The following is a 12,097-nucleotide window of genomic DNA, read 5'->3' on the forward strand; positions in this document are numbered from 1 at the left end:
CATCCTCTGGAGATCTTTTTCGAAACCCTGCAACACCAGAGAAGAACGCAAACTGTCCAGATCTGTTACATCAGCTGGATTCAAATCTACACAGTAAATTCACCAGTGTTAAATCAACACGGTTAGTGTAATAATTTAACACTCTCATTGTTAAGTTAACACTAAGAGTGTTAATTTAACACTGGTGAATTTACTGTGTAGATTTGAATCCAGCTGATGTAACAGATCTGGACAGTTTGCGTTCTTCTCTGGTGTTGCATGAATTGCAGTTTTGAAAGAAGTGGTGGGCTGGCCTTATGTGTCTCTTGTGCCTCAAAGGAAGCATGTGTTTGCCTCCACCATCCAGAGACTGGTGGCTCTGTGACTGAAAGCGACTGGGGGAAATTCAGGGTGGAATGTGAGACGACTTATTTATGGGGAAAAAACTGGAGATAAACTGAATTCAAAACAAAACAAAACAAACAAACACTTCCTGACAGGTCTGTAATTTTTACTATAGGCATCATTAACGAAGATGGAGTTAGAGCTTTAGAAATTTCCTTGCTGTAATACCTGAGATTTGGTTTAAAACCTCACAGATAAGAGATGTGAATATATACACTAAAACAGGTCCTTTCTATGCAACAGTTTATGTTAAATTTGCTGAAAACATTATTTTTTTTTATTTAAACGAATCTGAACAAACAATGTTTGTAAGATACATTGATGAAAATTTTGGTTTTGCTAAATGCACATTTAAATATTTTATGTTTTTTTCTTATATGTTTCAGTTAAGGGCGGCACAGTGGTGTAGCAGGTACTGTCGCTATCACACAGCTTCAGGGTCATGGGGTTTTGGGTTTGAGCTCTGTGCCAGGTGACTGTCTGTGAGGAGTGTGGTGTGTTCTCCCTGTGTCTGCGTGGGTTTCCTCCGGGTGACTGTCTGTGAGGAGTGTGGTGTGTTCTCCCTGTGTCTGCGTGGGTTTCCTCCGGGTGACTGTCTGTGAGGAGTGTGGTGTGTTCTCCCTGTGTCTGCCTGGGTTTCCTCCGGGTGACTGTCTGTGAGGAGTGTGGTGTGTTCTCCCTGTGTCTGCGTGGGTTTCCACCGGGTGCTTCAGTTTCCTCCCACGGTCCAAAAAAAACGGTCAGAAAATACGAACAGTAGAGGTACATTATTGGTAACTACAAGTACAAACATTGTAAATGTATGTTCCCTAATTAAAGGTACGAATATGTATCGTTGAGTGTAGACAGCGTAGGTGGACTGGCGACACAAAAATGTCCATAGGCCTGAATGTGTGAGTGAATGTGTGTGTCACTCTGCAAAGGATTGGCGCCCCCTTCAGCGTGTGTTCCCGCCTTGTGTCCAGTGATTCCGGGTAGGCTCCGGCCCCACTGCCGCCCCTGAATAGGATACGCGCTTACAGACAGTGAAGGAATGTTTCAGTTAAATTCTTCTTAATACATTATAAACCTACATACATATTATTCTTTAACCCCACAGACTGCAAAAATGTCATCTTTTACTGTCTTCAATTTCTTGAAAAAATATTCATAACTGGGCGGCACGGTGTCACAGTAGGTAGTGTCGCAGTCACACAGCTCCAGGGGCCTGGAGGTTGTGGGTTTGAATCCCGCTTCAGGTGACTGACTGTGAGGAGTTGGTGTGTTCTTCCTGTGTCTGTGTGGGTTTCTTCCGGGTGCTCAGGTTTCCTCCCACAGTCCAAAAACACACGTTGGTAGGTGGATTGACAACTCAAAAGTGTCCGTAGGTGTGAGTGTGTGTGTGTGAATGTGTGAGTGTGTCTCTGTTGCCCTGTGAAGGACTGGCGCCCCCTCCAGAGTGTATTCCCACCTTGCAGCCAATGATTCCAGATAGGCTTTGGACCCACCGTGACCCTGATTTGGATAAGTGCTTACAGATAATGAATGAATGAATGAATATATTCATTACTGTGGATTTGCTTGTGTTCTGATGAGAGAACAGTGACCAACAAACAATCAACAACATTCATCCAATACATACATACTGTGGCTAATATTATACTTACAAATTTCCTCCAGTATGATTCAGAGAGCTCATGTCTGTATTGTGAACCTCCATTAATCTCCTACAAATGAGACCAAAGACACCAAAGACATGCTTGTTAAGAATGGAAGTGTGAAGGACATATCGAACAGAACCTGTAACTGTTAAGTGTAAATCCATAAAACACCGCACTGGGATGTTGACCTGCCCAAAGCATCAATTCACTGCTCCTTGTGCATCAATAAAGGAGTTGTCTACTGCAACTCAGGCAAAGTATATCATCAGCTGTACACTGAAGAATAAAGCAAAGACTTGAACTTTCCACTGAGCACCTTCTGATGCTTAGAATTAAGGGTTTGTCACTTCTTCTCTCTTGAAATCTTAGAGTTTTGCTTGTACAGCTGATGTTGGACCCATGTCAGAAAAGTCCTGTTTCTTTGGAAACTTTATGCAGTAGTGTCCAATTTTACATCCTTTACATTTACAACTATAGCACACTGCTGTTTCTCCCTGGAGTCTTCTTCAGAATATATATATATATATCAGGAGCATGTTGTTGGTCTTGTCTTTGGTGTTACTAAAAATTCAAAATATTTTTGTCCTGAAAATATACAAAAGTAACACACACGCACACACACACACACACACACAATTTTGCACACATGCATAGAGCAGCGAGGGAAACTATGGGCGGCTAGACAGAGCTGACCACAGTGGACTCCAACACAGCCAATGTTTACACACACATTCACACACATGTGCGCGTTTGTATACATTTCCAATCAAATCCATTTTGATCTTGTTTTTGTCACACTGTGTTTTACTGAGAACTGATCCCAAAGATTCCGCTCTATAAAAGAAATATTGTAGCTGTTCAAGGAAAAACATGCACCTCCAAAATAGCCATTTCTATTGGTCCTCATGAAATTTTCACACAACATGAAGGAACTGCAGTGTTCAAAATCAACATTAATGGAGATACGTGTTTTTCTTTGGACAGGATCGTTATAATGAAAGAAATAATGATAGTTAATCAGTTTACATCAGTTTAAAACGGCGTACAGTAGATCACTGCAGCCATTAACAAACCAAATTTCATTTTGATAAATAAAGAGTAACAATTTTTAACAATGTATTAATTACATAAGCTTTTTAACAAAGGCTTATTCCAATGGGATAATTGGTGGTGCTTTAGAAGTGTTTTAACAACTGACGCTTGTTATACACATTTATGTTGGCTTATGTATGTTTTCATGGTTAATTTAATTGTAATAAACGTAATAACATACAGAAGAGGATTATGAATTAACACAAATCAAAGTTCATTCTATATTTTTGGCTGATTTTTAAAATTATTATTATTTATTTTATTTTAGTTTCGGTCATAAATGCTGTGCTATACCATGAAAAAAAAAAGCCTCTTAACGTTATAAAAGTGGCCTCACGCTAACTGGTGACTACTTAATACATTAGTTTTGTTTGCTGAAGATTTTCTTCTAAAGCCAGTTCTTCCAGTACCACTTTAGCTCTTTTCAAAAACAACCCAAACACAATCCAAGGCTCCAAACTAATCCCCTTTGACCACAAATACATGGGGTTGGGCAATATAATAATATATCAGCATTATTGTCATAAATTACATCATGATACGTTTTAATGAGGGGAGTCTGTATTTCTAGAACAGGGAACAACAGCATAGATCATATACAAGTCAATTAGATGAATAACAGAGTCTCTCAAAAAACACAAACACAAAATTTATACTGTACTTTCCACATAATGGTTACACATAATAATTGATGGTAGATACTGAATAATTCCTAGTAGTTACTCAAGAAAAGTATAAAAGACACTGAATCACGTACAGGCTTTACTTATTAAACAAGAGCAAGAGGAACTAGATTTTCCTGCCACTGGCTGCAAAGTATTTAACATACCGCATCACTGATATTTCATGAATAGAGGAGCGATCATTTATTTAAATATATTTAATGTTATTTTACTGAACTGTTTAATAAATGCTTTATTGGGAACTGAAACATCTATTTTGAGGAGCTCTCTACCTGTCTCTTAGAATTAGAAACCATTCATCCATTCATTCATTATCCGTAACCCTTATCCAGTTCAGGGCGCAAGGCAGGAATACACCCTGGAGGGGGTGCCAGTCCTTCACAGGGCAACACAGGCACACACACACATTCACTCACACACTCACGGACGCTTCTGAGTTGCCAATTCACCTACCAACATGTGTTTTTGGACTGTGGGAGAAAACTGGAGCACCCGAAGGAAACCCACGCAGACACAGGGAGAACACACCACACTCCGCAGAGACAGTCACCCGGAGGAAACCCACGCAGACACAGGGAGAACACACCACACTCCTCACAGACAGTCACCCGGAGGAAACCCGCGCAGACACAGGGAGAACACACCACACTCCTCACAAACAGTCACCTGGAGGAAACCCGCACAGACACAGGGAGAACACACCCCACTCCGCAGAGATAGTCACCCGGAGGAAACCCACGCAGACACAGGGAGAACACACCCCACTCCGCAGAGACAGTCACCCGGAGGAAACCCACGCAGACACAGGGAGAACACACCACACTCCTCACAGACAGTCACCCGGAGGAAACCCACGCAGACACAGGGAGAACACACCACGCTCCTCACAAACAGTCACCCGGAGCGGTAATCGAACCCACAACCTCCAGGTCCCTGGAGCTGTGTGACTGCGACACTAACTGCTGCGCCACCGTGCTGCAATTAGAAACCAAAATAAATGTATTTCTAAAGCTATCGGAGGCCCAAGATAGGCAGGTCAACTAGTACCTGCTATTCAAAGCCACTAGAAGGGTGACACCAACACACCAGCCGTTACTCCAGAAGGGGTGGGGGGGGGGGGTCGTATAACGACACGACTGTGGGGAGGGTGTCATTAATACTGTCCCAAAATATACATTTTTCTTATGAGAAGTCCTCCAAGTATTTTAGATTCCTGGGTAATATACTGAGATTAATAAAATATAAGGTTTCATGTGATTTGTCTAATAAAAGAGACAAAATGTTTCAGATGACAGACAGTGGATTCAGGCCAAGTGCTTAAAACCTCTTCTAGACCACAGCAGCAGATGCAGAAGAATGCTAAATAACTACTTTACTAACTGGGTTCAAGGTGTTGGGTTTAATAGGCTTTCAATTATTATGATTTTCTGTATGATGTCATTAGCACAGGTTCTAAAACTTCACTGTTATGTCACCCTTATGACAGAGCAGCTTGGGCTGTGTGTTGCTTTGGGGACGGCAATCTCCCATGGGCTGAATTGTTAGGTCTTTGGCCTGGAAAGTCCCAATGGATTTTAATCAGAAAAGAGAAAGAAGGAGAGTGAGAATGAGAGAGAGAGTTTTCAGGAAAGCAGATTACTGCAATTAACACCGCAGTTTCAGAGACACACACAAACACATTGTTGGCACATGGAAATGAGCAGTGTTTTATATTTTAAACTTCAGCTTTCCTGCACATTTATATTTGATATGAATTTATATATCTTCACTTTCACAGATCTTTTTCATAGAGCTGTCAGTGGGTATTTTATTTGGTTGGTTTTCCATTGTGTAGCTTGTACAAACAGTGGTTAAAATGCAGGAATTCCTGGTAACCATGTAAGTGCTCTGTCTAATGTCAAGAGATCGCATGTTGGATTCACACTGATGCCACAGCCATGTAACAAATCATAACATTTCCTTCACTGAAGCAGAACAGTCCAGCAAGCAGGTGTCCAAATACTTGTGGCCAACTAGTGCAGATTCTGCTGTCCATATGTGTACAGACATTTGAATAAAGCATACAGCAACGCCATAAATAGGCACGTTTGTTCCAAAGTGCAACCAAAAAGGCTAAGACTCGGAAGTTACACACATACACACACCATCTCTTCTTTCGCAGTTTACTGACTCAGCTGTTTTGAAGGAAACCAATTGCCTTTGAAGAGGGGAAGGATCTATCATTACTGAGAGAGAGATGTACAAAAAGGGAAGGAGAGAGAGAGAGGGAGAATAAGTGCTCTATTGTTTGTTCCCTCTCACCCCCACCATCCCAAAAATAATTGTGTTCTCCAAATTACAGAGAAGTTCTCCAACAGGTGTGGGGAGCTGCACCTGGAGGCATGTGTGTGTGTGTTTACCAGGAGTATATCACGTTGCGGGGACCAATCCTTGTTTACGCACTCACTTTGTGGGGACCTCTCCACCTCCTTGTGGACCACAAACTGGTCCCCACAATGTAATTCATTACATTTTAAAGTGACAAGACGAGTTAAGGCAAGTTAAATTTAAGGCTAGGGTTTGGGAATCAATGGAAGTCTATGTAGTGACCCTACAATGGATAAAAACAAGTTTGTGTGTGTGTGTGAGAGAGAGAGAGTTTATATTTGTGTGTGTGTGTATGCACACATGCTCAATAGCTTCAGATGACTGCAAACAAGCGCATCATTGTATTATATCGTGAATGTTGAGTTTCGTTGAATGAAGTGTGTAGATTAATTGAGTATCCAAACTTTTGTAGATATTTCTTGTAACAGTTCAGTTTGGCTGCTTTATGGCATGTTTATTGTGGACACCGGTGTTCAGGTTTGTATAATCTCCATACAAAAGGTGGGTATAAAATAAGGAACGCTTTAAACCCCCGAGAGTATGTTCACCATTCTCTTTGTCAAGCACGGGCCAGAGGGGTATAAGTTCTCCCAGCGGTACATGAGCCTAAGGCCAATACGCCCAATGGTTAGGGCGGGCTAGAGGGGTATAAAGTCTCCACTGACCACAAAATCTGATTGGTTAAAAAGATCTACAGAGATACGGTTGTTAAGCAACAACAATCCTTTTAGTCTAAGCAGCCAGACCTACATTTCCCCTGGAAGAAATAGCCCGTCTTTAACACTTTCATTTGAATAAGCTTGTTCCCAGCTCTTTGCCATGTTGTGTAAAATCAGTAGAGCCGCTAAGGTGGTGGCGTGTGTTATGGTGAATAACATAACGGTGGTGACCAAATCACAGTTGTGATGTTCACCATAGCAACCACCTGCTCGTGTTGTATTGCTCAACACCGTAGACTCTGTTTCATTCATGCTTGTGCTCTGCCATTCAGGTGTAAATGCGAGATTCAATCCAGTTTTACAATCCAGTTTCCATTCTTTTGCTTCCACAGAGATTCAAGATTACAACACTAGTCTTGGCTCCACCAGCACTGCCCAGTTTCATGTTTTCATCATGTTTTCCAGATCTAACAGCTCAAGAAGGACTTGATAGTTAGCAAATGAAATGTGACTCAGGTGTAGAGGATAACACGCGACTGGGCAGAGCAGGTGGGGCCTCGGAGATAATGGTTGGGAAACACTGCTGTAAACTGTTTCTTACAACTCGTAAATACTGGCCAGTTGCTAGGGGCATTCAGCTACACATAGAAAGTTTGGCGGGAATGCTGCACATTTTGGTGATTTCCGTGCTCATACACACCTGATACATCTAACCCCATAATAACCAGGTGTGCTACAGCAGGGGAATCACCACACTGTGCTGGACTCTGGCACTGAAGCCTTACAGCTGGGTTTATATTCTCATCTGTTGCTTACAGCTGTATGAATGTTATATGTATGAGTGGGTCCAGAGCCTGGTTGAACATCTAAAACATATTCCTCTTTACCCCTAAGCAACTGTAAGTACACAACTTGACCTAAAGAGAGTTGCCCCTTGGACAGAACTGTACCTGTGCATTACCGTCCATATTGTCAACGTGATGTCTTTGACTCTGTCTAACATTTGTTCCAACATTAATTCACTACTGTTGAGCCCCACAGAAAAGGAAGTCCTTCTCGTCCAGTCTAAATAAAAAACAAACTCCGTTCTTGTCTCAGTAAACTCAGCCCGGGAGTCCACTGTTGGTTGGGCCTGTCACTATCATGTGTTTTTGTGTTTAGAGAATGTTTATGTTACAATCTTGAGGCTCAATATTCAGTCAATATTCGGAAACATTCGCAGATCAGCCACAAAAATACTACAACCTCCTTGTTTCTACACTCACGATTCTCTCAGCTCCACTGACCGTACAAGAGCACTTTATTATTTGCCCCCTTTCACCCTGTTTTTAAAGGTCATGACCCCCGTTATATGGCCACAGAGGAGGTATGAATCGGCTGGTTATATACATAGTCAGACAAAAAGGGGCTGGACCGTTATAAACAAAAATGCGGCTTTAAATGTGCATCAGTGGACACATGGTCCAAAGGCATACTGTAAATAAGCTTATTTTATTTGATGTTTGCTTCTTTTTTCAATGGAATAAGAGTGGCTTAAATAATATATAGCTACAATGGCATATAGTGATAGTTTACTACCTTTTTATAAAGGTGATGTCTAACAACTTTCATGGTAAAAAAAAAAATCTCCTTATATTTCTTAAGAAAAAACCCACTCATATGTTTTTCCAAATCCAGACTTAATAAGATTTTTTTTCCCTGGCTCAGAGACAAATCTGTAACTTCCTGTCAGTGGCTCAGCTCTTGCTCTCTTTCCAGAAAGCAGGATGCCACGGGACCCATTGACATCATCCCGACCGAGCGGCTGAGTGTGTACGACATGATTTGGTTGCAGATTGGAGCTTGTGAATCATGATGAGATTCTGTGGTCCAGCTTCAATCAATTAAAGTGACTGTGCCATATATGACTCTTAAATGGCATGCGGTCATTCGGACAGATTGCCCCCCTGGCTGTTTTTAACTCCTAGTTTCTGAGATTTATAAAGAAAAAGAGGGATGTTTTTGAGGGTAATGGCTGCACAGTGGCAATTCTAATGAGAATGTTTATAGCCGACCTCTCTGACCTGTCTGTCTGACCCCTGCGTACAGAAGCAGTGTAATGTCTGACTGTGGTGAGTCAGAAAGCCTCTATTCCTGTTTTTCTGGAGCATTTTCACTGACCTGTTTTACAGCTCTTTTACTGTAAACTCAATCCATAGTCATCATTACTGTCAGAATGCAAATCAAATCCTCAGGGCTATGCTCTGATAGTTGCTCTTAGGCACCTGCTCTTCCAACATTTTTCCGAAATCAAGGGTCTTAATCAGAAGTTTCTTCCTTTTTTGCTACACTAACCATGTCTACACTGCTTAAGACTAGATGTTGGAATATTTCACAGCATTCGTTCAGGACGGCATTACTGAAGTCAGGTGCTGAAGTTGGAGGATTAGTTCTGAGACTCCAGCTTATCTGAAATGTATTGTTCCATAACTCAAGTGAACACAGTCCCACTGCTCCAAGGACCAATGATAGACAGTGTTACACTCTCCTCGCCAAGACGTGCCATTGAGCTAATCCAGAATATCCAATCACATTTCAAACTGTTTGTTATTCTTATTCTTACCTTAGTCCCCAGAGGTGGTACTTCCATCATCAAAGACAACAAAGCATACTGTGATGTTAACCATTTATCATTGGTAATTCCAATGCAACATTTAGGTTTGCAAACAGAACATTTTATTATGATTTTTATTTTAACGAGAGTGTCAAAGGTGTTCTCATAATTTGTGGAGAAACAAAGGGAAGATAACAGAACTGCAGGTTTGAACCTGTTGATATATAATGTAAACAAGCCATAAATCTATGTAACTGCTTATGGGATTAATTATGTAATTACATTTAAATATGTAGTGTAAATATCAGTTTAAATCAAATGAAGGCTTTTCATCTACTGTTTGAAAAGACAATATAATCTACTTGAGCCTTGGAGAGTGTTGTCTTGTTAACATTGGCCTTGTCTTTTAATATCTGGTGGTCTTGTAGAAAGAGTTGGTGCATTAGTTCTCAGTGTATTGCGATTATGCCACCCAGTGTTGATTAATAGAATGACACAAGTAAGACGCAACTGACAGTAGGACATGTACAAAATAAATCATTAGACCAATACAAAAGGGATTGGCCTCAGACCATTCGTGTTTATTAGCAGTATGGGATTACACAACAGATGGATAGAAGGTTTAACACGTCCAGATGATGATCTCGATGAAGGTCATCATCCATAGGTTTCACTAAATTTACTAATGCTGGAAATCATGTTATGAGTTCAGGGAGGGAGGTGTAGGCTGTAGGCAAAACCTTGAATCTCCAAAAAGGTACATTTCTCTCTGAATGACCTCCGAAAGTGGTGAAAATGACATTTTTCTTCACAGCAAATTTCTAAATTTTTCAAAAATTTAATAAGACAAAAATGTAAATGAAGACTTTGCCCTGACAGCAATGATATGTGAAAGTTGTCGTTTTTTTTTTTTTCGAATATCTGTAATGACTACATTGTGTTTAATAAAAAAAAACCCTCTGACAATAAAAGTCACAAATATGGCTCATACACAATATGATGTGGCAAACGCTTTTAGTGTTATATTCTGATCATTAGTGTGAATTAAGTTCTACTTTATACAGTAAGTGATATGAGTGATAATATTGTACGTCAAAAGCTGTTAACATAAAAATCAAGAAAACTAAATAAACCACTTTATGAAATTCTTAATAGAGCTAGAAGGAAGGAACTTAAGGAATCTAATCACTACAATGTAATCATTGCAACCAGGCAATGAGCTTTTTAACACATATTTATGTAACATTTTCCTCATTGTATTTCTCGCAGGTTAAGGTGCATAACCGGGCGACCTTTACTTTAAACAATGCAAGGATGTTATTTAAGAAAGCACCCTGCACAAACGTTCGTTTTGCTTTTTATGTTTAAAGCACTATAGTATGTATTACTGATATGGCTGATATTGTAAGGCACACTCTCAAAGCTTACTGTGATATGTATTCAAGCCTTACTAGAGTAAAGGGTGTATGCAAATGCAAACTGCACTAAGGCTACCTTGCCTGATCCCTGCTCTACAGCCTAGTTCTCTGATTGGCTGGGAGTTCATCTTGTTCCAACCCCCACAGGAATGTCCGCAGACGCGTCACTTCCTTTTGGAGTTCAGGGCTTGGGATTGGTTGACTGAGATCCAGACTTGGGGCCTCATTGGGCAGGATGAGAGGTGGATGGTCCAGAAAACTCTCAAAAATGTCTGAAAACAGAAAGCAAAAAAGATGTGAGCGCTAATGAATATCACGTTTAATTGTACGTTTTACCACAATTGCGATTAATAAACGATTACTTTGTTTTTATTTGCTATTTTTGGCCCTCAGAGTTCAGTGACGAGGCCTGTACTGTAAATATGCTCCAGCTGGGATATTTTTTCTAATGTTGCTGGGAGCTTGTTCCTCTCTTGTTTTCTGAGCACTGTTTATATTTGGTGTGTGATTGTGCTTTGGCTGAAACTGTTTTTTCTCAGTGTTTACATTTAACTTCTTTTTGTTCAGTGTCGCCTTAATTATAGTCAAAACACAGCACGTCCAAACCCCAGACACTGTGTTTTTCTTTGATATGAGCTGCTCGAGTTGCTTGGTCAGCCTCTGCATTTAGGTTGCATCGATGTGGCAGATACAGGCAGAATCACGAGACTACAGTCTGGTGGCATGGTTTTAAAGGAACAGTACATTAACACAATAAAAATGATCGATAAAATCGATACTGACAAGATTGTGTCAATTAGAAGTTCTGAATGTCGATTTAGATTAATTTTCAATGACTTGCCCAGCCCTAAGGGCAGCACGGTGGCGCAGCAGGTAGTGTCGCAGTCACACAGCTCCAGGAATTCCCACTCCTGGTGACTGTCTATGAGGGGTTTGGTGTGTTCTCCCTGTGTCAGCGTGGGTTTCCTCCGGGTGACTGTCTGTGAGGAGTGTGGTGTGTTCTCCCTGTGTCTGTGTGGGTTTCCTCCGGGTGACTGTCTGTGAGGAGTGTGGTGTGTTCTCCCTGTGTCTGCGTGGGTTTCCTCCGGGTGATTGTCTATGAGGAGTGTGGTGTGTTCTCCCTGTGTCTGTGAGGAGTGTGGTGTGTTCTCCCTGTGTCTGCGTGGGTTTCCTCCGGGTGACTGTCTGTGAGGAGTGTGGTGTGTTCTCCCTGTGTCTGCGTGGGTTTCCTCCGGGTGCTCCAGTTTCCTCCCACAGTCCA

At 41.2% G+C, this 12,097-nt stretch overlaps 1 protein-coding gene across 4 annotated transcripts in view; it reads right to left on the reverse strand.

Moving 5' to 3' along the window:
• Window positions 1-12,097, reverse strand: part of rasip1 (Ras interacting protein 1) — a 56,678-nt gene that overhangs the window by 22,240 nt on the left and 22,341 nt on the right. For 2 of the 4 annotated variants that reach the window (XR_010804324.1, XR_010804323.1), the window contains exons 16-17: window positions 10,913-11,108; window positions 2,031-2,090 (exon numbers count right to left, since the gene is read on the reverse strand). Coding sequence is in view for 2 of the 4 variants with exons in the window: in XM_066682442.1 (XP_066538539.1) it covers window positions 10,930-11,108 (179 nt within the window). In the remaining 2 variants the exon portion in view is untranslated. Of the gene's footprint in view, window positions 1-2,030; window positions 2,091-9,986; window positions 11,109-12,097 lie in introns of those variants that run through there. The other 2 variants (XM_066682442.1, XM_066682441.1) reach the window with 2 other exon arrangements.

This window comes from Hoplias malabaricus, chromosome 10 (genome assembly GCF_029633855.1).
Source record: "Hoplias malabaricus isolate fHopMal1 chromosome 10, fHopMal1.hap1, whole genome shotgun sequence".
NCBI classification, from domain to species: domain Eukaryota; kingdom Metazoa; phylum Chordata; class Actinopteri; order Characiformes; family Erythrinidae; genus Hoplias; species Hoplias malabaricus.